Consider the following 26973-nt stretch of genomic DNA (forward strand, 5'->3'; position numbering starts at 1 on the left):
GGAGTTTAGCGTGGAGAAGAGTGTGAGATGATGGGAAATGGAGCAAGCTTCTTTTCTGCTGCTCCAAAGGGTTGGACCCAAATCAACAAATTCAAACACCAGGAAAAGGAGATTCAGACTAAACATTAGGAAGAACTTTCTGGTGCTAAGAGCTGTTTGACAGTGGAACGGACTCTCTCGGAAGGTGGTGGACTCTCCTTCATTGAAGATTTTGAAACAAAGGTTGGAGGGTTATCTGTCAGAGATTCTTTAGTTGTGGATCCTGCATTGCTGGGGGTTGGACTAGATGACCCTCAATGTCCCTTCCAATTCTTTGATGCTATAGACCCAAGCTACTCGCAGGAATGCCAGTTTGCTTTTCCCAGTTCTGAGGCTCAGGACAGCAACTGTGTGAATGTCTCTGTCTGCCCCACTCTTCAAAAGGGGAGCTCAGCTGGAGTGCCAAGTATTGGGACAACATCTTAGCTTACACCTAGCCAGGAACCTTTTAGAGCTTCAATATAACTGCTGACTTGTGCACCTTGTAAGCCGATCAACATTTGGGCATTGCGGTGAATTCTGTAATAAAGCCTTCAACCATAATACAGCCAAGAGAGTCCAGGAGCTGCATCTTCAAGCAAGAGCCAGGACAGGAGCAAACCTTAGCAAGGCCCAGCAAAAGTGGTTCCTGAATGCAGCACCTGCCATTTTTTAAATGGGGGTGGTGGTTCTACTTCCTTCTTTACATTGAAACCAAAATATCGTTCGGCTGGGAAAGATTTTCCTTAGAAGCCCTGCTGGACGGGACCCAAGCCCCAGTGTTCTGTCTCTGTTAGTGGCCAGCCAGATGATCCCAAGAGAACTGCAAGTGCAACATGAAGGCAACACACACACACACACACACACACACCCCTCCTGCAATCCCCTGTTGAGCTACTGCCTTGGGACACGGAGCTGCCACTGAGATCCCTTGACTAAACACCCTCCATGTATGCCTCACCTTCCTGACAACATCTTGCACCAACCATTTGGTCTTGCTAATGGTGAACTGACCTTGAAACACTCCGCTGAGAATCGGTGGACAGGAATGTTCTTCTCCTCCTCCCCCATCCCAATTCCCTTTGTGCTTGGTCTTTAGGGAGAAGAGAGAAAGAGGGAGATTCCTCTCCCTGCTCTCAGCATGCTAGAATTCAGATCGCTGATGGGTCCTTCTTCGCACAATGCAAAAGGATGGAATTTCCTTCCTTTGGGAGCTAAAAGCCTTTCAAAATGATGAGACAAATGCACGATGGAGGAGGAAGTCTTCAGTGGCTATTAGCCAACATAGCAAAATGGAATCTATATGTACAGAGAGTGTCTACCTTAGAACACCAAATGCTGGGGGTAAAAGGCTGAGGAGGACCCCTTGCCTTTCTGCTCTGATGGGACGATTCCTAGAGCATCTGGCCAGCTGCTGAGACAGGGTGCTGAAAGACTTCTGGAAGAGCCTGCCAATCATGCAGAGATTCAGAGCCCACAGCCTCATTTTGACACTCGGCATTAATTTAGGGGCTGGAATAAATGATCATCAAGTCCCATTTCCCAAAAGTTCCTCAGCTGAGTTGACTCAAGCCCTGAACTCTGGCTGCAACAATGGTGCTTCTGCCAACCTGGTTCTCTGCAGAGCTGTCTCCTCCCCCCATCCCAAAAATATGCTGGTACCATACAAAAAAATTGGGGAGGGGGGCAGAAGCAAATAGAAAGCAGCCTTATACTGAGTAACACCATTGGCTCATCTTCCTCAGTACTGTCTACTGTTTAGGCAAGAGTCACTCGCAGCCCTACTTGGGAGATGCCACTGGGGAATGAATCTGAGGCCCTCTGCATTGCCAAGCAGATATTCTGCCACTGAGCTCCAGCTCATCTCCTTAAAAAAGTCCTGCTTCCTGTACAATTCGTTACGCCGGTGTGCTCATTCCCTTAATTGCTCTGTGCCTTCCTGTCGCTTGCCACTGTGCGAGGAGCAGAGCTCTGGCTGGGGAGAGAATTCCTCCATCTTCCCGGGTCTCTGGCAAAGATGGCACACACTGTTTGCACACGGTAGGTCAGAAGAGGTAAATAAAACAAAGCATAACTGGGTCCATGCCTGTACACAGACAGGCATGAGAAGACACACTTGCAAAGGATGCTGGGAAATAATAATAATAATAATTGCACCTCTGTGCCAGTCAGAAACATGTCAAGGCCAAACACACAAACAAACCTTGCCTTTCTTCAGCCTTTCCTCCCAATAGCTTCACAACAGTGAAGACCCACACACATCCATCTCCCTGCTGTAAAGTGAGGTCGGCATGGCCAAGGTCCTTTTAAGCATCTCTTGTTCCAGCAGAGAACATCACTCTCCCTCCCTGAAAGCTGCCACAAGTACCTGGCCGGTCCACTTCTAACTTTCCCTTGATATGAACGCAAGAGGCTGCCTTATACTACATCAGACCATTGGTCTATTTAGTTCAGTACTGCCGACATGGGGTGGCAGTGACTCTCCGGGTTTTGGATGGTAGCATTCCTTCTTTTCATTGAAGCCAAAATATCATTTGGCTGGGAAAGATTTTCCTTAAGGACACCAGAGCAGTCCTGCTGGGAGAGAACAGTCCGAGGGCTGAGCACACACAGCACTGACACAGAACAGAAACAGGGAGACGTGCTCACATCCCTGGCGTGGAGGGCAAGTTGTAAGGAAACCTGTGGCACAGATTGGGGAGAGGAGTCTACGGCTGCACTTATATCCCCTTTAAGAGCTGCTGAATAGAGAGACTCCCAGGCAGCTTATTGGAGCTCCAAACAGAGGTAGGTGTGTGTGTGTGTTACTTTGTAACTTTGTGTGTGTGTGTTACTTTGCTCTTCTGCTCCACCTGGGAGGGGGCATGTAAAAAGCTTCTCTCGCAGGCACCAGTGATGTTCAGACAGCCGATTAGTTCCATATTCAGGGACTGATCCAAGCAGAAAAAGCTGGGAGGATGGAACCAATCTCACAGAATTGCAGAGTTGGATATGAACCCAGGGGTCATCTAGTCCAACCCGCTAAATTGAAGGAATCGCAACTGAAGCTGTGACAAAAGGCCTTGCCACCCCTTCTTAAAAGCCCCCAGTGAAAGAGTCCACCACCTTTTGAGGGAGTCTGTTCTCTTCAGTTGTCTTTTTCCACCATCCCCTCTTTCTCCTCTGTGAATTAGCATAGAGTTGGAGGACCAGACAGGCAATTGTGAACTAGGAGAAGAGGCAGACCTTCTCTGTTATGGATTATAGGGTGCAGCTGAAAGCCAGCAGATCTGCCATCAGTGATTGGGAGCGAAGGACAGAGGCTAAAATTCCTGAATTCTCTTCCTAGTCTTCTTATCAATGAGGTTCAGTGGTTGCAAAAGAGACCACACATGCCCCTTGTAGAAACAGGGTTCCTGCGGCTCTAGAGATGCAGGCAAGCATCTGTGCACCCAGATCCTGGGAGCCTTTGGGCGCTCAGGCTCAAATCCCAGCACAGCACAGCAGGGGCTGGCAGCATGACCAATACGTCACATCTCCTCCTCTCCCAACTGTTTGGTAAAATGCATCTTTCAAAACCTATCCATGCATCAACACTGGAATGACACTTCCAAGTTCATGGCTGCAATGCTTTCACAGCAAGGCAAGGCAACGGCGTGGCTTTACCTCCCACAACCCAGGGAGGCCAGAGAGCCCTCCTCCTCCTCTCTCCTCCCCCCCTTCCCCTGCCCACATCCCTCCGGGGGCGGCTGCCAGATTCTCAGCTGCAGGCTTAGCAATTAATCCAGATGGTGCCGGATGGCAGCAGAGTCCCCATCATCCCTCCGCAGATGAGCTGGCCAGCAGCGCAAATGCATGGCCCAGAGGTGGCACCTGGCCAAGAAGCCACTTTAGTTTGTCTCGCAAAAGCCAGGCTGCCAGTCGAGAGCGAGTGATAGCAGGATCCCTCTCCCCCAGGATGCTGGTGCTTGTACACAGTGGCAGGCACCCAAACGCACGAAAGTGTATGGATCTACCTCAGCGGCCCTGCTCTGACCGGCGGCAGCTCTCTGGGGTCTCAGACAAAGGCCTTCCTCAACCCTGAGACCCTTTTTGACAAGTGATGCCAGAGATGGTGTCTGGGAGACCTTTCTGTATGGCAAGCATGTCCCTTCCAGTAAGCCCTCTCCCTATTTTTTAGAACAGGGTCAAAATTGGGGCTCTTCTCTCCTCACCATATACTGTCTGGATCAGACTTTTGACAACTGGGTGCCCTCCAGATGTTTTGGACTATGACTTCCACTTGCCTTGGGCAGCACAGCTATTTTGGACTGCAACTCCTATCAGCCTCGGGCAGCCTGGCCATCTCAGACTACAACTCCCAGCAGTCCCAGGCAGTACATCCATAGGATGCTGAGGCTGATGAGAACGTAGCCATCCTAGCTGGGGCTGATGGGAGTTGTAGCCCCAAATGGCCAAGCTGCTTGTGGCTGATGGGAGCTGTAGCCAGAGATGGTCAAAATGGAGGGCACTCTTGCCTGGACGCAGAGTTCCCAACAGAAAGCCAGTGGTGGTGTAGTGGTTAGAGTGTCAGACTAGGATCTGGGAGATGAGGATTCAAATCTCCAATCAGCCATTTAGCTTGCTGGGTTATATTGGTCTAGTCTCTCATCCTTGCCAACTTCACAGGGTTGTTGTGTGGATTAAATGGGGGGGGGGGGGGGAGAGAGAACTATGTACGCCACCTTCGGCTCCTTGGAGAAAAAGTTGGAATATAAATGCAATAAACAAAGGAACATGGCTGTCCTCTGGAGCTCTCACCTGCTTTGCCAGCTTGACGGCATCGTTGGTGAGTTTGGAGCGCAGCTGGGAGTCGAGGTGGGCGGCAGGTGCAATCTCCACAACCTTCTGGTGCCGCCTCTGGATGGAGCAGTCTCTCTCGTACAGGTGCACCACGTTCCCATATTTGTCACCTGCCCAAGGGAGGAGCAGAGGGGAGGTTTTACTGGAAATCATGGTGGGTGTGTGGGGGTGTGTTACTCTTGTGCTCAGGTCCTGTTTGCTGGTTTCCCACTGGGGCATCTGGTTGGCCACTGTGAGAACAGGCTGCTCGACTAGGTGGGCCATTGGCCTGAGCCAGCAGGGCTCTTCTGATGTTCTTATGAATATAGCTTGCAAGCAAATTAATTGGTTGGATTAATCAAGTAAAAAAGAAGAAGAAGCAAGCCTGTAGACAGACTAACAAGGCACCCTTGAGTAATCAAGAAGCGCACTGTTTAATATTACCAATATTTATTTCACATTAATTTCACATTAATACAAGCCTTTATTTCACATTAATACAAGCCTTCCTTTCCTTTCTTTTCTCTCTTTTTCTCTCTCTCAAAGGAAGTAGTGCCCCTTCCAAGTTTGGCACCAGCTGGCACCATCTTATAACAAAACATTCAGCTCCCTTTGGACCTATTGTTTCATTAACACCAGTCAATTAATCACTTGATTAAAGTTCATGTGATTAAATGACTTCTTTAAATTGGGTGGCAGGCCTGGTTTTTGCATATCTTCCTCTCTGGCCTCGTTCACACATCACTTTGACCATAGCTGAGCCCACAATTTTAGCCCCATAGCAGAACACACCAGAACTCTGTGTGTTCACCTTTAAACCATAGTTTAGTTATCTGTGGTTTAAAGTGATGTGTGAACTAGGCCCCTCTCTCTCTCTCTCTCTCTCTCTCTCTCTCTCTCTCTCACACACACACACACACACACACTTATTTATTGCCTTCAAGATGCTTTTGTCCTCCTTGAACCCTGAGAATGGGAACAGTTGGAAATAAACTCAGCAAGCTGAGCAGCAGTGTACTGACTTGCCCCAAACCCTCCAGACAAATTGTCTCCCTCCCTGCCTGTGGCAACAGTACACTTCTGCCCGGGTTGAAACAAAGAAAGGAAGGGGCACGTGAAATGGTCCTTAATCAGCCCTCATTGCCAGCAGTTCACATAAGGAACACAAACATACCCAAAATCTGGACTTCAATGTGTCTTGGCTTCTCCACAAACTTCTCTACAAACAGAGCCCCATTCCCAAATGCAGACAGAGCCTCCGAAAAGGCCCGGGTGTAGTTTTCCTCCAGCTCCTGCAGGGAGAAGATGGTAATGGTGTTATCTGCAGTTAAAGTGAGTGGAATGTGGGGTGCTTTTGCTCCAATTGGCTGTCTAGGACCCCAGAACGAAAGACAGAGGGATGGAGGATGGAAGGAAAGGTGGGGACTGTCACTGATGCCCCTTCTCAGACTTCCCCTGCCCCTAAAAACTCCAGCAATCCTCCTTCCTCAGCATCTCTCCTCTGATGAGAGATTCTGTAAGACCCGTCCATTTCTTGCACACACCCTACCCCAGCCTCACCTCCACACACACACTTTTTATTCTTGCAAGCAAGCAATATGTTCAGGGTCCTTTGCAGGCTGGTGTTTTGGTTTTTTGTGGGACCATCCTGCAATATGCCATGGACACATTAATATCGCACTTGTGGTGGATTTGCGCTGGGCCATCCAATGTCTCCCCAACACTATTGTCTTGGCTCCTGCTGCATGAAGGACTTGAATTTGGATCTTGTTTTCTACTGTAGAAGAAAGCAAAGCAAGGAGCACCAGCCAGCGCAGGGCACGACTAGGTGAGCTAAAATGTCGATCCAACAGTTGACACGCCCCCCTTGGCTCCTGCTCTAAAGGAGAGGGATAGGCACAGCAGGGGGTTGGACTAGACGACGATTTGGAAGCCTTCCAACTCTACAATTCTATGATTCGAAGCAGGATGCAGCTTGGGTTTGTGCCTGCAAATGGGAACTCCACACTGGGGACTGTTTGTGCTGGCGTCTCTGTGTCCCAGGCAAGAGAGGAGGTGACAGCGATGGATCAGAGCCAGACTGGGTGTTGGACGCTTCCCGGAAGGGCAGAGTCTCATCAGCAGTGACTGGCTTCAGAGACGGTGCCAGGGAGGGCGAGACAGGCAATGGCTGGAAAGGTAACAACCCACTGGGTCCCTCCCTGGAATCAGATTCCTTGCCTGTCGATTGCCTCCTCTGACAGCTCAGATGACCCTGGGATCCTGATGTGGCTCTCCCGTACCTGCTGAGTCCCTCCCCAGTCTCATCATTGGGCACCTCCTCAAATTCTCCCCACCTGTCGTGTCCCAATCAGACCATCCCCTCCAGGATGTTGTCTCAGTAGTCAGTGAATTACTGCCCTCCGGAGGGGCACTTTTGCACTATGGCACAGCCAACTCAGGACGCTATGTAAACCGGAATGCTTGTGGTATAGAAAGTTGCAGGATTTCAAGAGAAAGCTCCTGGAGACACACCAAACAGGAAGCAAAGCAATATGTCTGACCTGAAACTTTAACGGAGCCGGACACCTACCAACCCAGCCTCACCCCCCACCCCAGTGGGAAGGGTGCAAGACCTCTGCCCCCGCAAGCCAAGGAGAAGCAAAGCAGCAGCCCTTACCTCATAGCTGCGCACAACTCTCATGCCCCGCCCTCCTCCGCCGTAGGCAGCTTTGAAAATGATGGGGAACCCGTAAGTCTTGGAGAACTCCTGAGCCTCGCTGAGCGAGGAAATGGGGGCGTCTGTTCCGGGAACCACAGGCACCCCTGGAGAGCAGAAGGGAAGAAGAGGAGACTGAAAGGCAACAGAAGATGGTGCAAGCTTGTCTTCTGCTGCTCCAGAGAATGAGGCCCAAACCAATGGATTCCAGTTGAAAGGAGGGAGATTCTGGCGAAAGGTCAGAACTTTCTGGTGGTAAGAGCTGTTTGGCAGTGGAACAAACAACCTCGGAAGGTTGTGGACTCTCCTTCACTGGAAGCTTTTAAGCAGAGGCTAGATGGCATTCTGTTAGGGATTATTTAGATAAGATTCCTGCATTGAAGGGGGTTAGACTTGATGACCCATGGTGCTCCCTTCCAACTCTACAATTCTATTTTTCTCTCCCTACTGTACCCACTACCCCTGTTCCACCCCCCTCTGCCCCCCCCCCCCGCAGGTCACATCTTTTGGGCAATTCCAGGTTTAAAGCAGGGCCTAAAAGCCAGGGATGTGCAAGTGCAATGGTTGTACACCAGGGCCAGTAGCCTGGGAAGCATGGGGAATATCCTATCTCTAAAAAAGAGGCAGGGACCACATTGCTTGCCTTGTGAAATTTTGATGAAAGGCGGGATAAAAATAGAATTAAAAGCTTCTGTGCTTCGTGGTGGCATCTCTGTAACACTCCCCAAATTTGCAATGGCTCTCCATACCCGCTCGCTTTTTCAGAAGCCTCCAGTTTCACGAAAGACCTGCTGCATTAGGAGGCAGGGAAGAGGGGCAGAGGACACAAAGAACTGGAGCGGAGGGAGCAGACCTAGCTCACAGACTGCCAGTGTTAGATAACTCTCGTCCGCTTTAATCCTGCCTTCTTATTGGCTAAGGAACTCTGTGCAAGTTGGGAGTCAGGCATGCCCTCGCTTGTCAGTCAATGTAACCCTTACCTGCGGAGATGGCGATGGCGCGGGCCTCTACCTTGTCGCCCATCTTCTGCACCACTTCGGGAGAGGGCCCAATGAAACGCACGCCAGCCTCAATGCAGGCCTGGGCGAAGTCAGATCGCTCAGAGAGGAAGCCGTAGCCAGGGTGGACAGCATCCACTTCATTCTCCTGCAGCAACACAGAGTTTGAAATTAAGCAGGGCTGTTGTGGGAATTATATAAGGGGGGGGGGACTATACATATCGCCTTGAGCTCCTTAGAGAAGGAAGGTGGGATATAAATGCAGCAAATAAAATCATCCTAGCTAGTAGCCATTGACAGACCTCTCCTCCATGTATTTGTCTAATCCTCTTTCAGAGCCATCCATGGTGGTGGCCATCATTGCCCCCTGTGGGAGGGAAATCCATAGTTTATATATGCACTGCATGCAAAAGGACTTTCATTTACCTCTCTGGAGTCTTCTGACATTCAACTTCAACTTGCCCTTCTCTGATTCAGGGATGGGGAATCTGTGACTGTGACTCCCATCATCCCTGACCATTAACTGTGCTGGTTGGTGCTGATGGAAGTTGGAGTCCATCAGCATCTGGAATGCACTAGCCTAGGGCTCTCTCTCGCCCTCTCAATTCCTCCCTCTGCAAATTAGGAAGAATGCTATGGACCTATCTTGCTGGTGGCTTCATAGACAGACAAAAGCTGGTGCTGTGGTGGTGGCTGTTTCACATTGTGATTTTTATGGAACACTGCTGAAAACTTCTAATGTCAAGTTGCCTTGTGACAGCTGATCGTAGAAAGAAAGTGCATTAAGATGAGTGTTTGAACGCTTTATATATAGCTGCCATTATTATTACAAATTATTTGATCTCTTGATTGTGCTTCATTTTCACAACTTAGCTCAGCAAATTTGACTCTGACGACCATTAATTCGCGGGCACTGCAATGCTGGTTTTCAGTTACGTTTCAATTTCATAATGCTTGCCAGCAGAAAACCTCTCTGTCTCTCTTTCTCTCTCTCTCTCTCAGTGCTCGCATTAAGGACACAAAAAGAGCCTGCTGGTTCAGGCAACGCATCCATTTCAGCATCTTGTCCTCAAAGGCAGGTCAACCACATGCCCACTGGGAAGTCAGCAAGCAGGACCTGAGCACAAGGGGACTCTCCCCTCTTGTAGCTTCTAGCAACTGGTATTCAGAAGCATTAATGCTTGCAGCTGTGAAGGGCAAAGCATAACCATTGTGGCTTGTAGTCACCCACAGACCTGTTCTCTATGAATTTGTCTAATCCTCTTTTAAAGCCAGGCAGTTTGGTGGCCATCACTGCCCCTTGTGAGAGGGAGTTCCCTCACTGTAGTTCTTTCTTTTATATCTCCTGAATCTTCTGACATTCAACTTCACTGGATGTCCACAAGTTTTAGCATTATGAGATAAGAAGAAAAACTTTTCTCTATCAATTTTCCCCTTGCCATGCATAATTGTATAAGCTTCTATCAGGTCACCTCTTTCTCGCTTTTTCTCTAAACTAAAAAGTCCCAAGCACTGTAACTTTTCCTCAGTGTAACTCTATCCCCTTGATAATAATAATTTATTATTTATACCCTGCCCATCTGACTGGGTTTCCCCAGCCACTCTGGGTGGCTCCAAAACAGCATATTAAAAACACAATAAAACATCAAACATTAAAAACTTCCCTAAACAGGGTTGCCTTCCGATGTCTTCTAAAAGTCAGAGAGTTGTTTATTTCCTTGTCATCAGATAGGAAGGTGTTCCACAGGGTGGGCACCACTACTGAGAAGGCCCTCTGGCTGGTTCCCTGTAACCTCACTTCTCTCAGTGAGGGAACCTCCAGATGGCCCTCAGAGCTGGACCTCAGCATCCGGGCTGAACGATGGGGGTGAAGGCGCTCCTTCAGGTATACTGGGCTGAGGCCATTTCGAGCCTTGATCATTCTGGCTGCTCTTTTCTGAATTGTTTCCAACTCAACAATATTCCTTTTGAGGTAAGGTGACCACAACTGCACACAGTATTCAAATGGCTAGTAGCAATTCATAGCCTTCTCCTCCATGAATCTGTCCATTCCTATTTTTAAGTCATCCAAGTTGGTAACCATCACTGCCTACTGCAGACGTGAGTTCCACAGTTTAACTATGCGCTGTTTGAAGAAGGACTTTCAATAATAATAATAATAATAATAATAATAATTTTTTATTTCTATCCTGCCCTTCCTGGCCAAAGCGGGGCTCAGAGTGGCTAACAACAAGTAAAAATAGCACAGTGTACATAAAATTACACATCAATTAATTAAAATACATTCTAAAATCAATTCAGAATCAAACTAATGGCAACCTTTGAGCTAGAGTTCTATGAGGAATACAGAAAGAGAGGGGGGGGTTTAGACTGTGCCTTGGCCAAAGGCCTGGTGGAACGGCTCCGTCTTGCAGGCCCTAAGGAAAGATGTCAAGTCCTGCAGGACCCTAGTCTCTTGTGACAGAGCGTTCCACCAGATCGGGGCCATGGCCGAAAAAGCCCTGGCTCTGGTCGAGGCCAGCCTAACCTCCCTGTGGCCCAGGATCTCCAAGATGTTTTTATTTGAAGACCATAAGGTCTTCCGTGGGACATACCACAAGAGGCGGTCCTGTAGGTACGAGGGTCCTAGGCCGTATAGGGCTTTAAAGGTTAAAACCAGCACCTTAAACCTGATCCTGTACTCCACTGGGAGCCAGTGCAGCTGGTTTAGCACTGGGTGAATGTGATCCCGTGGTGAGGACCCCATAGAGTGTCTCGCCGCAGCATTCTGCACCTGCTGGAGTTTCTGGGTCAGTCTCAAGGGCAGCCCCGCGTAGAGTGAGTTACAATAATCAAGACTGGAGGTGACCGTCACGTGGATCACAGTGGCTAGGTCAGGGCGAGAGAGGTAAGGAGCCAACTGCTTATCTGTCCTGAACCTTTCAGCACTCAGCTTCTCCCACATGGGCACAATGGAAGACTTAACCTACACCAAGATGGAGGGGCCCACCACTCACAACCACCCCAAACTCCTGCTGCCTATCAAACAAAGTGCCTACAGGTCCTGCAACTGTTTCAGCGTCAAGGAGGCTGCACTGCAGCTGCACTGCTAATGGCAAACCCTGTGGATTCCAGGCCTCCTCCAACATTCACTCCTTGTTAATGGAGCATTTCCTTTGCCAGCTTTAACTGTGCACATGAAAAGCGAGAGGACAAAGGCAGGTTGTCGCTTTGGCAGCTAAAAGCAGAACTTCTCTTCCAACTGGGGAAACCTCAAAGTGAGTTAATAAAGCACTTGTGAATGCGAGCCAAGGAAGGTGGCTCTTCCTAAGAATTTACGCAACCTCCCCCCCTTTCCTTGGCACTGTCAATCATGGGGACTGGGGAGGGGGAACTTCTGGGTCATGTTTTCTTGTTAGCTAGAGCAGAGTATAGGTCCATGTGCCAAAGAGATGAAGGGCTGGGGAAGAGGAAGCAGCTGAGAACTTGGGGGGGGGGGGGAATAAATGCTTGTTTAAGCAGCTGAGAACACATAGAGACCACCAGCTTCCTTTATAGGTTCAGCCCTCCTGGCCTCCCCACAGCTCATTCCACTCACGGCAGTGAGAGCCAGTGTCCTTCTTACCTTGGCAACTTGAATGATGTCCGGAATGTGCAGGTAGGCCTGGACAGGGGGGAGCCCCCGGCCAATGAGGTAAGCTTCATCCGCTTTCTGTCGGTGCATCTGCCCTGTGTCCTGCTCCGAATACACGGCCACCGTCCGGATGCCTAGCTCAGTGCATGCTCGGAACACCCGGATCGCAATCTCCCCTGGAAAACACAAACGTTGAGTGCCCACGAAAATGGGGAGAGGGGAGCTGCAATGTGGAAGCAGCTACACCATTTGATCAACTCAGCACATACCTCAATTGATCAATCAATCAGGTGATTTTATTATTAAGTTAATTTTAGCAGCCAGGAGAACTGCAGGTATCAAGCATCAGCCTATATTATTATTATTATTATTATTATTATTATTATTATTATTTATGCAGCAGCAAAAAAGGCTAATTCTATTCTATCAACGGAAGTCTAGTTTCCAGGATCTAGAGAATTAACAGTGCTGCTTTACTCTGCCTTGGTCAGACCCCACCTGGAGTCCTGTGTCCACTTCTGGGCAGCACAGTTTAAGCTTTTTTTCTGTAACCCCAGAGGGAAGAGAGATTCAGACTAGACCTTTGAAAGAAATTTCTGATGGTAAGAGCTGTTTTGACAGTGGAATGGACTCTCTCAGAAAATGGTGGACTTTCATTCATAGGAGGGTTTTATAAAGGGGTTAGATGCGGGAAAATGGGATGGTTATAGAGGATATGTTCAAAAATACAATAATAGTTTTGACTCCATGCTAGCATTTGAGTGACAAAGGAAGTAAAAGGAGGTGGATAACAATTAAGGATTTATTATATTTTCTGAATGTATTGAAAAAATTATATAGAAAGGTTTATTGTTTTGTGTACATTCAATTGTAAGATAAAACATATGTGAAGGGACTTGACAGGAAGTCAAAATTGAAGAAAAGATTCTGTAAGATAAAAGGGGGGGGAATATTTATTTTCATTATTATCATTATTATTTGTGTGTGTGTGTGTTGTATGGAATGTTTGGGAGGAAATAAGACGATAAATAACAAATAACATACAAAATATTGATGTATGTAATTTTTATTTCTCAATTATATTTTGTGGTAGTATGGTTGTAATGTTTTTTTGTAACATAAAATCATTTAATAAAAATTATTTAAATATATATATATATAAAGGAGTTAGATGACCATCTGTCAGGGATTCTCTAGTTTCAAGTACCAGGGGGTTGGACTAGATGACCCCTTGTGTCCCTTGTAACTCTACAATTCTATTATTGCTGTTGTTGCTATTATTTAAAGCATTTACATCCCACCTTTCTCTGAAGTAGGGATTCGAGGCAGCTTACAACATTTAAAACAACATCATAAAACACAAAATAATAAAAACAAACTTAAAAACAATAATTAAGATAAGCCAAAACACTTTTAGAGCCAGTAATTAAAATATAGTTTGCCCTGATGACAACCTAGTAATTAGCAATGCCTTCACCTTAATTTTCAAATGTCCTGAAGGAGATGCACCCTTTTTTTCCTCACACACAATAAAATGCCTCTTCCAGGTTTCTTTTATGTATTATTTATTATCTTTATAATTCATATACTGCCCTGATGTCAGGGTTTAATCAGTGTTCAAGGCTGGCATCGGTTTGCAGGGTTTGGTGCATAACCCCGGGAACATGCAAGAACCAGCATTCCTGTCATGGCCCTAGAGATGTGGCTGGGGATTTGGAGGGAGGGAGGGAGGGTCAGCCTCAGACCTATCAAGCCAACCAGAAGTATACCTACAAGAGGAACCATTGTGCTGCTGCCTCTGTAACCTGAGGATGCTGTGCTGCCCTAATAGAACCACAGCCTCTTCAGGGTCAATGAGTGCTGAAGCAGGTTGCGCCCCACTTTAAATGGAAGAGGCTCCTCCCACAGAAGGAGCAGCTAGCAACCGAGCTAGTGCTGTAGCTCAGTCTGAAGATGATTGCTACTGAAACAGCACTGGAGCTCCACTCTTATGGAGTCTCCAGCCTTGGCTGTGCACAGAGGTGGTCATGGTGCTACTGGAGTCTGGCCTCTGTGTTGCTGATGTCTCTGATCTGGAATGGCAAAGGGGCCAAGGAACGAGACAGAGACTTTTTGGCGAATGTTATGGCTCCTTTTGGGGAGAGGTGTCTTCTGGACATCAAAAAGGGGAGGGTGGCACAGATCCTGATGGGGAATGAGAATGGCGTAGCACAGGAGTCATGGTCCCCAACAGCTCCCACCCACCAAAGCCCAAGCCCTAGCCCCAACTCACCTCTGTTGGCCACCATCACCTTCTTAATGGGCTTGTATTCCACGCGCTGGGTGCTGTGGAAAGCAGCAGGGCTTAGCGAGAGCCGCTTGAGGGCCAAGAAGGCCACCCCTCCCTTGGCAAAACGCAGCTGCAACATCTGCGAACAAAAGGGGACAGATCAGCAGGCTTAGCTTTAAGGCATTCTCACAACCACTGATGCGCACAGGACAGGACACTGACCCTTCAAGTAGGACCACGAAGCACAAATTTGACACAGACCCACACACATCAGAGCTTGTGGCATCAATGGCAGCAGCCCCCAGACTCAAAGAGGGACCTGGCTGAGCAGCCCCCCACCCCCACCCCACAAGCAACTGCCCAGCCTTCACCCATCAAGGCTCCCCCTCCCTCACTAGCAGTAGTCAAAACTGCCTTATTCCTTCCAGGAAACTTAAACAATGCAATAGTTCTCCAGGTGGCAGTTAAAGGCAGAAAGAAGCTGGGTAATGCACTCCAGTACACTTGAGCGCTGTTCACTGCACTCTAAATCACTTCCAAACATGCAGAGATCTCAGGTTGATGGGATACAGAGTTAAAATGGCACTCGGAGGGGCCTTCACGGCAACGTGGAGTCAAGATGGGCTTTAAGTGGCGCAAGCATCCAGTGATCTTTTCCTTAACCTCAACGAGGGAAATGGATAGTTGACACTTTTTTACCATCTTGAACATACAAAGCCACTTCTGCCATAGATAGCTTTCTCACAGTTATTTGGATGCCTTTAAAAGGGGGCTAGACATATTCATGGAGGGCAAAGCTAGTTGTGTCATGATGTCAATGTACTACCTCTGAAGGGCTGTCACATGGGAGATGGATGTGTTTTCTGTGGCTCCAGAGGGAAGGACCCGAACCAATGGATTCAAATGACAAGAGAGGAGATGCCGACTGAACATTAGAAAGAACTTTCTGAGAGTAAGAGCTTTTGGACACTGGAATGGACCCCCTCAGAAGGTGGTGGGCTCTCCTTCATTAGAGGTTTTTAGGCAGCAGTTCCATGGTCACCTCTCATAGATTCATGGGTTCTTTAGCGAAGCACTAAGAAAGATTATAACGCAATAAAATTTATAGCTCAGTTTTTAGAGCATGATATTCTTAATTTCAGGGTTGTGGGTTCGAGCCGTATGTTGAGCAAAATATTTCTGCATTGCAGGGGGTTGGACTAGATGACCCTTGTGATCCCTTCCAACTCTGCAATTCTGATTCAAAACAGTAAAAATTGTGCATTGTTTCAAAATGCCAATTAAAACTATTCAGTTTAATTAATTCAATAAAACTGAGCTTGAGCCAGTGACACCAGATACTGCTTGAAAAATACTTTAAAGCATCCTTACTAATGAAAGTGTAAGGGTGAAGGAAATTTATAGGATTAAGTATTTCTATATAAGTGCTCAACAAACATGCACAAACGTCCATCTATCACAAATGTAATGCAGCTAATTGATCAGAAAATCAATAGCTATTACCAATAATTGTGACAGCTCAGAATTGTAAATACAAACAAACATGACCAAAGGGAATAGCTTTGAAAGCAATGGGAGAAGTAGAATTTCAAATACAAAGGAAGGAAGGTGTTTTGCTCTAGCTCTCACCTGGTCAATCATAAATAAGCGACTAACACGCTCAGAGGGGCCCCCACTTCCAGGGCCCCCCTGCCACCCTCTTGCCTCTTATCCCACAGCCCACTTTAGGTACCACTGTTTCAGACCACCGCTCCCATCAGCCCCAGGCTTGATGGGAGTGGTGGTCCAAAGTATTCAAAGCGCAAGACCTTGGGGAAGGCTTCTTTCGATACCTGGAGTCAGCTCTCGCTGCAACCCCCCCCCCCCCAAAAAAAAAACACAAGCTCAGCAGGCGGGCTCCCTTGTGACTCAGTTTTAGGATGATGATCCTCCTCCCTCCCTTTTCTCTTTTTTCTAAGAAGGCTAATAACTTTTTTAACGGCTCCCTCACTCCCCAAGACAGCCTGGGGGACTTTTTGTCTGTTGCCACGCAGTGTGCTATAGCAGCTAAACGGGGATATAGTAAAGACATCAGCAGTTTAACAGTAGATTTATTTTTATACCTCCGAAAATCAATAGCAGCTCCAGCACTCAAGACCCAAAATTAGCATGCAGGTGATGGCGGCCGTCCCTCCTGTCCCCAAAGTCCTTGGAAGGAAAACAGCCACTCAGGCTAGGTGGAGAAAAAGAACTGGGGGGGGGGGCGTGGGGGTTTTTTGCCTATAGGAGAGCAATGGTTTTATTGAGTCTATATTTATTTGACTTACAGTCGATCCACTTTATCCCAAAGGGTCATGGCATGTCATAGCAATCCATAACTCCGGTGCATGTTGTTCATTTCCTCAAGATACAGATCCTCCGGAAACTTGCCAGAGATAATCCTAAAACAATGGGAAGTAGGCAAGGGCTGGGAAAATGACCAGTGTCTGAAACTCCCATTGTTCTAGGTGCATTTTGCGACAGGGAATTTCATTAGTGTGAGCAGTTTCTGAGCTCTGGGTGCAGTATTGCGCCTGAGATTTCAGATTAAAACTGCAGAGTGGAACGAAAGGAGGAGCTTTTTCTGCCTCCCCATTTCCAGCTACTCTCTGAAGACTGGAAAAGAGACTCTCTTAAGAATATGGGTGGGCAGGGGAAGGACTAGAGCATGTGAAAAATGAACATAATATTTTAGCTGCAGTTCATTCATTTTCAGCTTTGTATTCTTGTTATTTAAAAAAGCACGCCTAGACATTCCGTTGTTGCACCCATAACCTAGGCTTAAGCTCCTAGCTTTCATATCTCAGTTTCTAACACTGAAAATGACGTGTAAGGTTGGGGATGGGTGTGGGGCAGGGTCACATTTAGGAACAGAAGAAGAACCTGGCTGCTGGATTAGGCCACACACTCATCTAGTCCAGCATCCTGTTCTCTCAGTGGTCAAACATGTATCTATAAGAAGCCTGCAAGCAGGACCAGAGGGCAAAAACACTCTCCCTCCTCGTGGTTTCCAGAAACCGGTACGTATTTAGAAACATTTGCTGCCTCTTGACAGTGGAGATAGGGCACACCCACCAAGACTAGTAGCCATCAATAGGTTTCTCCTCTGCCATGGACTGGTTGGGCACAGAGGAATGGTGGAAGGAAACCACCAAAGGAAGAAGGCTCAGAGCACGGGGAATGGTGGTGGGACAACAATGAGTGGGAAGAGGCAGAAGAGGGAAAAGACTGGGAAGAGGAGGTGTCAAAGCTGAAAAACTAACAGGGCTTAGTGAGCTGGGAGAGTCAATGGCAGAGAGAATCAGAGGCAGAATCTGAAGAAAGAGAAGGAGAAGAGGGAGGCAGAGATGAGTCAGGCTGGTGAAGAGTCACAGGTGTCTCCCCCTTCCCCTGTGTCCCAGAACCAGAAGGGGCATTAAAATGGTGGAGGAGAGGTTGGCTGCACGCAGGCACAGTCTCTGATGGCTGGGGGAAAGCCTTGGGGAGGAGGGGACTAGTTTTTATGGAGTAAGACCACAGAGAATGAGCTGCTCTGCTCATTAGGCCTGACACTCAACCAAGAGTTAACTCCAACTTTCAGCTGTGAATGACTGACTGGCACGCTGCTGTGACAATCTTGATGAATTTGTCTAATCAATTTTTAAAGCCATCCTAGTTGGTGGACATTCTGTCTTCTGTGAGAGCGAGTGCCACAGTTTAATTCTGCAGTTTAATTCTGCACTGCCCTACCTGGAGATGCCCAGGATCAAACTTGTGACATTCTGCATGCAAAGCACGTGTTCTACCACTGAGCCATGGCACTTTAAGGGGTTTCAGCACATTTCATATGACCGAAGGGAGCGTTGAGGTTGGAAAAGAGCCTGTTGTGGGGGAGCAACCAAATCTCCCCCAAATCTGCCCAGAGCTACAGCTCCCTCAGCCCCCCCCCACTATGCCAGTGATTCAAATCCCCACTTAGCCAGTGGGCCAGTCACAACCTCTCAGTCTCACCTACCTCACAGGGTTGTTGTAAGGATAGCAAAGAGGAGGAGAACCATGTGAAAACCAGGCAATAACCTGGAGATCCTCTAGGTGGGATATAAATGTAATCAATCAACCAACCAACCAACCAACCAACCAACTAGTTCAATACTGTCAACAGTGACTGCCAACAGCTCTCCAGGGTTTCAGGTAAGGGGTTTCTCTCCTGCCCAGCCTGGAGACACCTGGGATTGAATCTGTGGCCTTTAGCATGCAAGCAGATGCTCTGCCACTGAGCTAGTGGTCTGATCCAGCAGCCAGGCTTTTCCAACGCCAGGCAAACCTCAGATGCCAGAGGGGTGGCTGTTTAAGATCCCACTTAGTCAGAAGGCTGGACTTGAGCTCCACTCCCCATGACTAGCAGGAGCAGAGTTGTGCAGAGAGGCTCAATTTGCATAATTTATGCATACTAAAACATTAAGGTTCCGCCGGCACATAATTTTTACAGCCCCCGCAGACACATAGCCCCCAACTACACACGGAGTGGGCGGAACAGGACGAACTCAGGGAGGGAAGGCAGCCAGCCTGCAAATCTAACTGAGCTCCATGGGCACGCTTGTTTGCGGTGATTCATTGGAACCGCAGTTTTCGGGATTTCCAAACTACCTGGAAGCCAAGGCGTTTAAACAAAAGCAAATTCAAGCCTCTCTGCCCCCTCCTTCCCAACACCACACCGCAAGCCGTGTGTCTAATGTGCCATTTGGAGACCGAGGGACCCGTCTCTTCGCAGTCAAAGCGATGGCGGCACGTCCTGCTCGGCTCTTAACACATCCATCTGCCATCCCCTAAACCCTCTCCTCTTATGCACGCGCAATTGAGCAGAACACAGCTTCCATTTAGAAACCCTCTTTCCTGGCTGTTGTCCTGCCCCTTGGTGACAGTGGTGGCTGTGGAGGGGACTTGTCTGTACATGCCAATGAGCTGATTAGAAGCACAACAGGGGAGTAGAGGGCAAGGGAAGCAGGCCCCTGAGCCAGCCCTGCCGTATATAACCCCACTGCTGGCTGGATGACTGTTTGCAGTACAGCCCACCACCCTCCAAATTAACCATCCAGGTCTGTTCTGATCTCTGCCAGTCACTCTCTGGCAAATTAGAACTAGGGCGCTTGCAGGTCCCAGCTGCCACAATGAGGAAAGCCACACCACCGCAAGGCTGTATAAAGGCTACCTGCCTGAGCGTGTTGCTTTAAGGGTCTGCGGCAAAGCTGAGCAGGTGCTCCAGTTTACATAGGTTGGGCTGCAGTTCCCGGACAGACGCTTCCAAATGACCAGCATTAGCAAACTGGCCATTCTGCTAAATCTGCTCCAAGCAAGGCTCTCCTGCTCACAAGGAGGGATGGGGCGGGAGAGGGGAAGCAAAAAATGTAGCATACACTCTGGTTTGCAGGATGGGGAGAAAGAGAAAGGTACAGCTAGTTAGCAGCCCAGGGTAATGCTATTCTGCAGGCAAATAAAGAAAGGATTGGAGGCAGGATTATTTCACAAAGAAAAAGAATCCAGACCTTTGTTTGTGCAGGAAACCAACTTAACTGCAGCAGAAAGTGGCTGCCGAGTGATGCCAACGATTTTACAACTTATAAAGTCACTCTCTATGCTCTTGGCAGCTAGGAAGATAAGGACAAAGAATTTAGATAAGTTAGCCGTTAATTGTAAAGAGGACTTGAAGATCTAATTCACACAATCCATATGCGACTCCCCTCTATTTTATCTGTCCTTGTAAGAAAGGTTTCTGTTAGATTCGGTTGTGGTTTTGTTGTATATTTAGTTATGGATGATGTCACGGCCATTGGCTAGCACAATGGAAGTTTGATTTGAAAAATAATTCTACACTATGAATGTTAAAAATGTGTATGTTAGGGCTGAGGCACCTTCTCCCAAATGCCTCCCTCAGGCAATATTCTGGGTGCCATGTCAAAGGACGGAAAAGCAGTCACTTAAGAGCAGAGAGAGAAAGCAGCACTGCTTCACTTGCCCTCAGTGACATCAGCATGCAGTCATCAGACAGGCTGCGCTTTACTGTGACATCATCCCACGAACATCCTGGTTGGCAGCGAACTTCATAGAATCATAGAATTGTAGAGTTGGAAGGGTCATCTAGTCCAACCCCTTGCCATGCAGTAATCTTTTGCCCAAGACCCTGAGAGTGAGTGTCTCATGGTCTACCAACTTGGCTATGATAGCAAAAACCCTGGTGGTTGTGCTCTACCGCCACAGTCGGAGGTGTTATATTGTTGAGAATCAGTTACAAGAAACCGCAGGAGAGGGAGACTTGCTGTGGCACTAAGGCCTGGCACATGGACATCTTGTTGGCCACTGTGAGAACAGGATGCTAGACTAGAAGGACCACTGACCTAACCCAGCAGGCTCCTCTTGGGAGAACAGATCTCCTGGGTGAGCACCACTGAAACGGGAACTTGCCAAAGGCAGGCCCTCATTTATTTTGGGATGACTATCCTCATGGATCATGGCTGGGGAGAAGTTTCTCTTGAGCTGCGCCCACTCAGCGGCCAAGAGGTCTTGGGGCCAGGCATGCTGCCATCAATGCTCCCAGTTTCCTTGAGCCATATTCTGAATAGCAACACTATCTGATCCAACCTTCAGAAGATAGATGATTGTTTTGTTTTGGCTGGACACTGAGAGAAAAGGATGCTGGGATAGATGGGCCCCTGGCCTGTTCAATCAGCCAGACTCCTCTTACATTCTTAAGTTGTGATAGGGTGTTCCCCAACTTGGTGCCCTCCCAATGTTGCTGCATCACAACTCCCACTGTCCCTATCCACAGATCTTACTGGCTAGGACTGGTAATCAGAGTCCAGCAACATCTGGAGAGTCCCAGGATGGGGGACACTGATGTACATCATTGTCATCGCAACAACATCCTGTTCACCGCATGGTTTAGTAATAGCTGTAACTATTCCCAGGGTGTAAAACAACCCTGCTTTTAAAAATAATTGGTGATAGTAAAACAGCAGGAGACAGGGGTCCCAAAAAATAATAATCACCATTTGCAGCGTTTATGCGTGTGTTTGTGGGACAAAATACTACAGATCCGCCCCCCCCAAAGCCACTGCTTTTGCTTCCCAAATCGTTGTCCATTTGATGCATAAGCAACCATCAATTCTGAAAATGCCCCCTTTCCCCTCCCTCTATTTTTCTTGCATGTCTATAATTATTATTAGGTTATAAGCCTCCATACTGTCCACCTGTAATTTATTTATTTTTTAGTTATAGTGGAACACTGGGCCTAAAAATGAAATGGAGAGGAAGTGCTTCTTCATGCAGTGCACAGTTAAACTATGGGACTCAATTCCAACAGGAGGCAGTGATGGCCACCAAGTTGGACTGTTTTAAAAGAGGATGGGGCAAATTCATGAAGAGGGTTGTCGATGGCTAGTAGCCATTTTGGCTATGCTGTTGCACTTCAGTTGGAGGCAGCAATGATGCTGGATACCAGCTCCTGGAAACTACAGGAGGGGAGAGGGCTCTTGTGCTCCAATCCTGCTTGTGAGTTTCCCACAGGCATCTGGTTGGCCCCCGTGAGAATAAGACACTGGACTATATGAGTCCCCTTTGACCTGATTCATCAGGCTCATCTTATGTTCTTGGGGTGGGGATCAATAATGTCAGCTGATCCAGCTTGGGGTCATGCACAGGAGGAGGAAGAAGAAAGGAGGGATCTTCTCCCTTCCACAAAGGGAAAATTTTAACAGGCTTTGTTCCTGAAGGTCTCTGAAAGAGCAAATAAATCTTGCACAAGCCAAGTACACAACCTTCCAAATTCTGCAACAGATTTCAAAACTTACCCTTTCCTCCATTTGGCCCCAAACCAGAAAAACGGCATCACTTAAACCCTTCTGAACCTTTCTCATTTACAAGAAAGGACTACCGTAAGTGATAAGCTACAGAAAGAGGGCTCTCCCCACCTCCTGGAGAAGCACAACCCTGTTTGGTTTGTCCCATATAACTGGGTTCAAAGAAGGAGGACAAAAGGGTTGCTTAATGCCAAAGACGCCTTGGAGCAAACTCGGGAGTTGGGTCAGCTTCTCCACAGGGCCAGCCCTGCCCTGAGACAAGGTGAAGCTGTGGCCTCAGGTGGCAGATACTGAGAGTCGGGGTGTGGATAGAGCTGTGTATGCCTGTTCCGAACCTCCCTAAGCTAGGCCACATGTACACCATACATTTAAAGCACCATGACAGCAATTTGAGCAGTCACGGCTACCCCCAAGAATTCTGGGAACTGTTTGTTAAGGGTGCTGAGCGTTGTACAAAGACCTCTATTTACACACACACACACACACACACGGCTACAATTATAAAATCATAGAATTGTAGAGTTGGAAGGTGCTCCAAGGATAACCTAGTCCAACACCCTGCAATGCAGAAAACTCTACTAAAACATCCATGATGTTGCATGACCAACTCTGTGTCCACAGACTTTTAGCATGTCACTGCAAACAGCTATTAAAATGCAAGAATTCTTCATGTGTCATCACCCTTTTGTATTACTCCTTTCACCTGTGGCATTATCAGCAGCAGCAGCTTCCCATGAGCACAATTATGTGGCAAGAATGTCAGGGATGGCTGTGAAAAGGAGGCCTTCATCTGTAGCGTCTCCTTGAACTTATTCTGTGAGAAGCATGAAGAAGCTGTTCAAAGACTGCCTGTTTTCAACAGCACAAAAAAGCCGCTCTGTAGAGGTCCTGTGTTTATCAGGCAACATTCATTCCGCCAGATCACCTCCGTTTTCCCAAAGTGATTTTCATTCCTCTTCACAGGGGACTCCAGGAACTGTGGCAGCAGGAGGGAAATAGGGGTCTCCTAGCAACTCTCAGCACCCTTAACAGGATTCAGCTCCAGAATCCTTTGGGGGAAGCCAGGACTCTTTAAAGTGGTATGACAGCTCTTCAAATATGTGGTGTGAATGTGGTCACTGTCTCCTGCCCTCTGGTGTATTGGAGGAAGCTGAAGTAACATCCACCTGCCAGCCTGGTCATCTTCCATCCCTGTAATGGGGAAAGTCGCCATCTTATCCTTGGCCTCAGGCGGCATAATTTCTTGGGCCATCCCTGCACAGATGACTTGTCTCACAGAACAAAAAGCTGACAAAGAGAAGTGACGTTTTCTTCAATGAGCTACCAAGATGTTATCTTCTGGAAGCAAGCTTTGCCATCACAAATAGCCCTTATCCTTCCTGCCCGCCCACCTGCCACACAACCAAAATATGTTTAACAACGTCAGTAAAAATACAAAAGAAGAAGAAGAAACTCCACAGAGGATTCAACGTGATAGAAATAGATGTTCTGAGACATGTTTTGCCTTGCAATTATTATTCTAGCATAATAATTATCATCCAGCTGGGAATCAGGCAAGTGGGATGACACCTCAATACAAAGGCAATTGGAAATGGCTACCTGCCAACATGGCCAAGGTTTGAGGAACTAACATAAGGCCCAGCAGGACCCAAGCACAAGAGCTCTCTCCCCAACTGAGGGTTTCAGATTCAAAAGGATTACTGCCTCTAACCATGGAAACAGAGCAGAGCCACTGTGCCTAGTAGCCATTGATGGCCTTCTCTAACATGAATTTGTCTAATCCTATTTTAAAACCACCCAAGTTGGTGGCCATCACTGCCTCCTGTGGGAGTGAGTGGAGGACTTTCTTTTACCTGCCTTGAATCTTCCAACATGCAGTTTCATTGCACATCCCTAAGTTTCAGCGTGATGTCAGAGGGAGAACTTCTCTCTATCCGCTTCCTCTGTGCCAGGCATTATTTTGCAAACTTCCACCACATCACCTCTTACTCTCCTTTTCTCTAAACTGAGAAGTCCCAAATGCTACAACTTTTCCACATAGGAGAGTCGCTCCACCTGCTTGATAATTTCGGTTGCCTTTTTCTGAACCTGTTCTGAATACATGGACTACAAATCTAAATAACAAATGCAATTTTGTCCCCCCGCAGTCTGAAGCAGGGTAGCCCTCTCTACTGCCTTGTCCTGCAAAACATGCAGGCACAGGGACAGTCAACAAGTGAATAGCACACACGTTTCAGGTTTATGTACTGTACAAAGTGGCGCACTTTGATCTTACAGCCTCAGCTTGTGGGCAGCCAATAACATGAGGATCACAATATTGGCTTAAGAACCAACGGCATCACTTGGGAGATGACAAACTATGTCAGCTGCCAAAACAGGAGTTTGGGAGATATATCAAGGTACTGTGCTTTGCCCCACATGACCTCATGCAATACACCGTTGCCAGCCTGGTGCTCTCCAGTTGTTTTGGACTACAATTCCCATCAGCCCTGGGCCAGCATGGCCATTTTGGACTCCAGCTCCCATCAGCCCCAGGCAACAGGGCTGCCCATATTGTCATAACTGGAGAGGAGTATGGACGCACAGGAATGATTTAACAAGAAAAATGATACAGTACAGCTACAAGCAAAATAATTTAAGCATGAAAGATGAGGGGCAATTTTTTAGAGCAAACAGAGAAGATTCAAAACACAACACTTCCAAGGTTTTCTGTTGTTTTGTTTTTTTGCAAAAAGCTAGGTGGAAACGGAGCCAAGGGATAGTGCAGGGTCAGTTGGCGTAACACTGTCAAAAGTCCCCCCAGCTGGAATCTCAATAGGTAGTCCTAGACAAGGCCTCCTCCTTTCTCAGCCTCAACTCCTCCATCTACAATATGGGAATAAAGTTGCTGACCTCTTTTGCAGGGTCATCATAACAATTACTAAGAAAAAGCAGCTGAAAAGTGTAAGAAGATCGTTGCTGGATCAGGCCAAAGGCCCATCCTAGCCCAACATCCTGTTCCTAAAGTGGCCAAGCAGATGCCTCAACTGGGAAGCCTGCATGCAGGACTGGAGTCCAAGAGTATTCTCCCCACCTGTGATTCCCAGCAACTGGTATTCAGAGGCACACTGACTCCCAACAGTAGAGGCAGAACGCAGCCACTGTGGCTTGCAGCCCTGGATAGCCTTCTGCTCCATGCATTTGTCCAATCTTATTTAAAGCCTCCCACAGTCGAAGGCAGCAATGCATCTGAATACCATCTGATGGAAACCACAGAAGGGGAGATTTGCTCTTGCGCTCAGGTCTTGCTTGTGAGTTTCCCATTGGGACATCTGGTTGTCCCCTGCGAGACCAGATGCTGGATGAGATGGGCCATTGGCCTGATCCAGCAGGCTCTTCTTAACTTCTTATGTTCCAGGCAGGATGCAAAAACAGCAGCGACAAAAACAGCACATCCCTTACACAAGATAAGTGGGATCCCTTCCTCCTTTGATGCAGAGGGTATTTTTTAGAGACGCGTGCCCTCCTACCCACACAGATCCTCCCAGATGCTTCTAACACCTTTCTGATTGAGTCAGAAACAGAAAGAGAGAGAGCACGACTTAAAACTTCAAACAAAACAATTATCCAGGTTATGTGTAAAGTCACCCAGCAGCTGCAGCAGCAGCAACTCCCCACCCCCACAAATCTCTCTTCAAGAAGACAATATTGCTCCAAGCTTTCTCCTGTCCCACTTCGGCACGTTCTAAGCTGAAAAAACTGAAGCACTGGTCCTTTTATGGATCAGAAGAGGGACTTGGGAGGATAACACCACTGATAGCGATGGCTCATTTTTCTCATGGCAGTGTACCCAGCCTTCCTTGATGTAGCCCCCATCTGCACTATATATTTAAAGCAGTATCGTGCCACTTTCAACAGTCACAGCTTCTCCCAAAGAATTCTGGGTACTGTAGTTTGTTAAGTGTGCTGAAAGTTGTTAGGAGGCCCCAATTCCCGTTACAGAGCTACAGTTTAACTATCTATCCCTCTTCACAGGGAACTCTGGGAACTGTAGCTCTGAGAGGTGAATAGGGATCTTTTAGCAACTCTCAGCAAACCACAAACCTACAATGCCATGGCTGTTTAAAGTTGTATGATACTGCTTTAAATGTGTAGTGCAGATGAGGCCTCCATCTCCCATCAGCCCCCAGCCAGAATAGCCAATGGTCAAAGATAATGGAAGTTGGAGTTCAACAACATCTGGAGGGCATCACAATATGGAATCTCCAAGCACTATAATATCAAGCAAAGAAGATAGCTGTCTGACCCATTATGTTTGCTAAACAGAACCTACGTGGCCAGGGGCACTATGCCTCAGGGACCTGGGGAGAAACAAGAAGGAATGGTCATTGCATCCTTGCTGTGGCTCATGAGCTTCTCAAAAATATCTACTTGCCCTTGTTGGAAATCCTGGACTCATACAAAGGTCTGAGCGAATGCATGGGAAATTGCTCTAAAACTGTCTAAATCAAGAATAATTAGAGGGAGCTGCGACAAAAGGTTGCTGCGTGGGGTGCCCCTGTGCAGGATTCCTCCCAGCCAAGTGCGCTCTCGTCCAAGCATTCCATTCCACACACACTTACCCAACAGCCAATCAGCATTCTGTGGGTCACTGAGCATGCTCAGTTATCACTGGATTGCTGTTGGCTTCCCTCCCTGCTTAGGAATTTTCCCCCTACCCCGCCCACATATCTCTTGTACTTCTGAAA

The 26973-nt window shown here is 47.7% G+C and overlaps 1 protein-coding gene across 11 annotated transcripts in view; it reads right to left on the bottom strand.

The window, feature by feature from the left end:
- The window catches only part of PC (pyruvate carboxylase), a 264778-nt gene that overhangs the window by 187762 nt on the left and 50043 nt on the right, over nt 1-26973 (bottom strand). For 10 of the 11 annotated variants that reach the window (XM_081841739.1, XM_081841734.1, XM_081841735.1 and 7 more), the window contains 6 exons: nt 14400-14535; nt 12119-12303; nt 8497-8662; nt 7478-7623; nt 5993-6110; nt 4798-4949 (listed from right to left, as the gene is read on the bottom strand). In XM_081841739.1, coding sequence (XP_081697865.1) covers nt 4798-4949; nt 5993-6110; nt 7478-7623; nt 8497-8662; nt 12119-12303; nt 14400-14535 — 903 coding nt within the window. Of the gene's footprint in view, nt 1-4797; nt 4950-5992; nt 6111-7477; nt 7624-8496; nt 8663-12118; nt 12304-14399; nt 14536-20302; nt 20385-26973 lie in introns of those variants that run through there. The other variant, XM_081841731.1, reaches the window with a different exon arrangement.

This window comes from Podarcis erhardii (genome assembly GCF_964252035.2).
Source record: "Podarcis erhardii genome assembly, chromosome: 15".
Lineage (NCBI taxonomy): Eukaryota > Metazoa > Chordata > Lepidosauria > Squamata > Lacertidae > Podarcis > Podarcis erhardii.